Source organism: Penaeus vannamei, chromosome 3 (genome assembly GCF_042767895.1).
Source record: "Penaeus vannamei isolate JL-2024 chromosome 3, ASM4276789v1, whole genome shotgun sequence".
Taxonomy (NCBI): Eukaryota; Metazoa; Arthropoda; class Malacostraca; order Decapoda; family Penaeidae; genus Penaeus; species Penaeus vannamei.
Genome location: NC_091551.1, coordinates 34,676,941 through 34,679,440, shown reverse-complemented (window position 1 = coordinate 34,679,440; position 2,500 = coordinate 34,676,941). Strand labels below are relative to the sequence as shown.

General features: G+C 46.9%; 1 protein-coding gene across 1 annotated transcript in view; it reads right to left on the bottom strand.

The window, feature by feature from the left end:
• The window catches only part of LOC113820542 (inactive phospholipase C-like protein 2), a 45,659-nt gene that overhangs the window by 26,564 nt on the left and 16,595 nt on the right, over nucleotides 1–2,500 (bottom strand). Inside the window, 2 exon segments of the mRNA XM_070116186.1 lie at nucleotides 2,021–2,032; nucleotides 2,434–2,454. Coding sequence (XP_069972287.1) covers nucleotides 2,021–2,032; nucleotides 2,434–2,454 — 33 coding nt within the window.

The following is a 2,500-nucleotide window of genomic DNA, read 5'->3' as shown; positions in this document are numbered from 1 at the left end:
GTGAGCATGATTTCCCCAGTTCCCAGCACTCGCTCCTGGCTGAGCTCGCTCGCACTGGCTTCCTCCGGCAACAAGACCGAGAGGCGCTTTCCAGATCCTGCAACTGCCTGCAATTCCCCCGTCTTTTATTCACCGGGAAACCTCCGATTCCTGGGCCCCAAGGAGTGTGGCGAGGGGCTGAGTTTCAGGGGAAACTCAGCGACCCAGTTCCCAGAGTCCAAGATGGCCGCTCCTGCGGGGTTGATCCTTCGAAGCCTCATACATCCGGAGAGGACACAGCTGATCTACAGTATCAGGTAAGTGTCACTTTCCCTACAGCTGTACTGAAGCAGAGACTTTCACCTGGCTCTGCCTCCGAGGCCCAAATTCCTCAAGAAGAGAGCAGACTTCGGCCGCGCGTCCAGGCGCTGCCTCGGCCGCGTGACACCACATTCGGCTCAGACTAAGCTGCGTCGCCTGAGCCTATCGAGCGCTGATTGGCTCTCATGATCCGCAAGGAGATTTCCTTATCGTTTGGTCAGGATTTTCGTTTCGTCCCTTTTCAGGTCATTCTTGACATCTTAATTATCATTAACATCATCACTGTTATTAATATCGCCAACAGCATTATCAGTAATATCATTGTACATTTAAATTCCTATCGTAATATTTTATCAACATTGATAAATTAATAACAGCAACAGCATTGCCAGAGAAAACCTCGCTCTCACCACCTGCGCTGCTTGCAGGTCGGATGCGCATTTGGTCGGAAGGCGCGTGACAGCGTCTGGGAGCCGGTTTCGGAGGAATTTCATTCTGCCATTTTCAGCAAAGCATATAATCTGGGTGGAATGCCGTTAGATTTATGTCCAGAAGTGTCATACATTTAGCATGACGTGTAGGATATCTTTTGTCTTGGATGAATACGCCTCGTTTTTTTATATAACCCACTTCATTGGCAAAATTTCCGACCGTTGCAAAAGGGGTAGAACATCAGAGCGAACATGCATCCGTAAGCGACACCATTTCCCTTTTCTGCTCTGAATCCACCCCAGGGACGCGTGTACAAGTATCTGGTTCCGATTACATGTAATTGCGTATAAATAATTTTTGCGCTTATCAAACTTCTCTTGTTACCAGAAAATATCACGTGAAACTCAGAAGTAAATGGATATGGCGCGTTTTAATTATATACGTATATAGGTATGTAGATGTATATCTACCTATTACTGTATCAATCTATGTCTGTAATTATGTGTGTATGTGTAATGTGTGTGATTATGTATATGTGTGCGAGTGTATGAGTATGCGAATGTGTTCACATGGAACACAGAAGGGAAGGACAAGAAAACACGATATATTTCTTGCTCTTCCCTTCGTTGTTCCATTTGCAATTTGTTCCCCGTGAATTCCACACATATAAGTGTTTGTGTGTGTGAAAAGATCGAGGTAAGAATGCTTTTATCACGAAGAAAGTTCCGGTAATTCTTCCTTTCTCAGGCGAGTCTTTGGGCCAGCCCCTCGCCGAGGCAGCTCGACTCCTCAGGCAGGACGGGCCCTGGCCAGGGCGCCCTGCGCTAAGGGCCCTGCGCTCTGCGTCTGGACCAGCAGCTGATTACGGACCTGGCCCTTGTTGCAAAGGGTCTCGAGCGCGTCTTCCTGGCTCAAGTTTCTGTTTGTTTTCACATGGCAAAAAAATCAAGTCTGGGATGCAGATCTAGGGTTTAGTGTACCAAATGTATTTAGAAACTTTTTACAATTCCTTTGATCTACACAACTGGTTGCTTTAAACCTCGTCGGATCGCTTCCGTGACTCCCGATGGACTCCTCTTGGATCTCAGTGGATAATCCGCAGTCACCATTGTACGTTTGTTTATTTTCCTTCAGCAGTTATTCCTTTCTTGCGGCCAGAGCATGAAATGGCATCCATGGCTCTCGCCGGATGTTTTATTCGATCGATAAAGCAAAGGACGTTCTCGTGCTTGGCCTTTGTGCGCTCGTCTTCGCTGCCATATTGGCCGGTTTCTTTTTTTCTCAAAACTTCCGTCTGTTCCTTTTTTAGAGCGAGTTGCTGGGGGATTATTGTGCGAGGAGGACGGGCCGCGCGGCCTCCGAGGGGATCAGGCGGGCGTCTCGCTGGCAAGGGCGCCGCGCTCGACGGGCTCGTCCTCTGGCCTGAACTCCTCGACGCCGGGCCGCGCGCCTCACGCTGCCGATCCCATTTCATCGTTGCTGTTATCGTTTTTAGTGTTATTACTTTTATCTTTATTATTTTTATCATTATCATCATTACCATTATTGTTATCATGATTTTCATTAAAACTTTACTTTAATCACCGCCTTTGTTGATGCCATTGTCAAAATCATTATCGTTGTTACCAAAATTATTAATTTTGATTTTCTTCCTTTCGTATGAAAACTATCTGTACATTTATCCTCGCATCGTGTTACAACTTCTTTCCCCGTAAGTTTCCCCTTTTTGGACTTGATCTCCGCTGAGACCTGCTCTCTGCTCAGACTT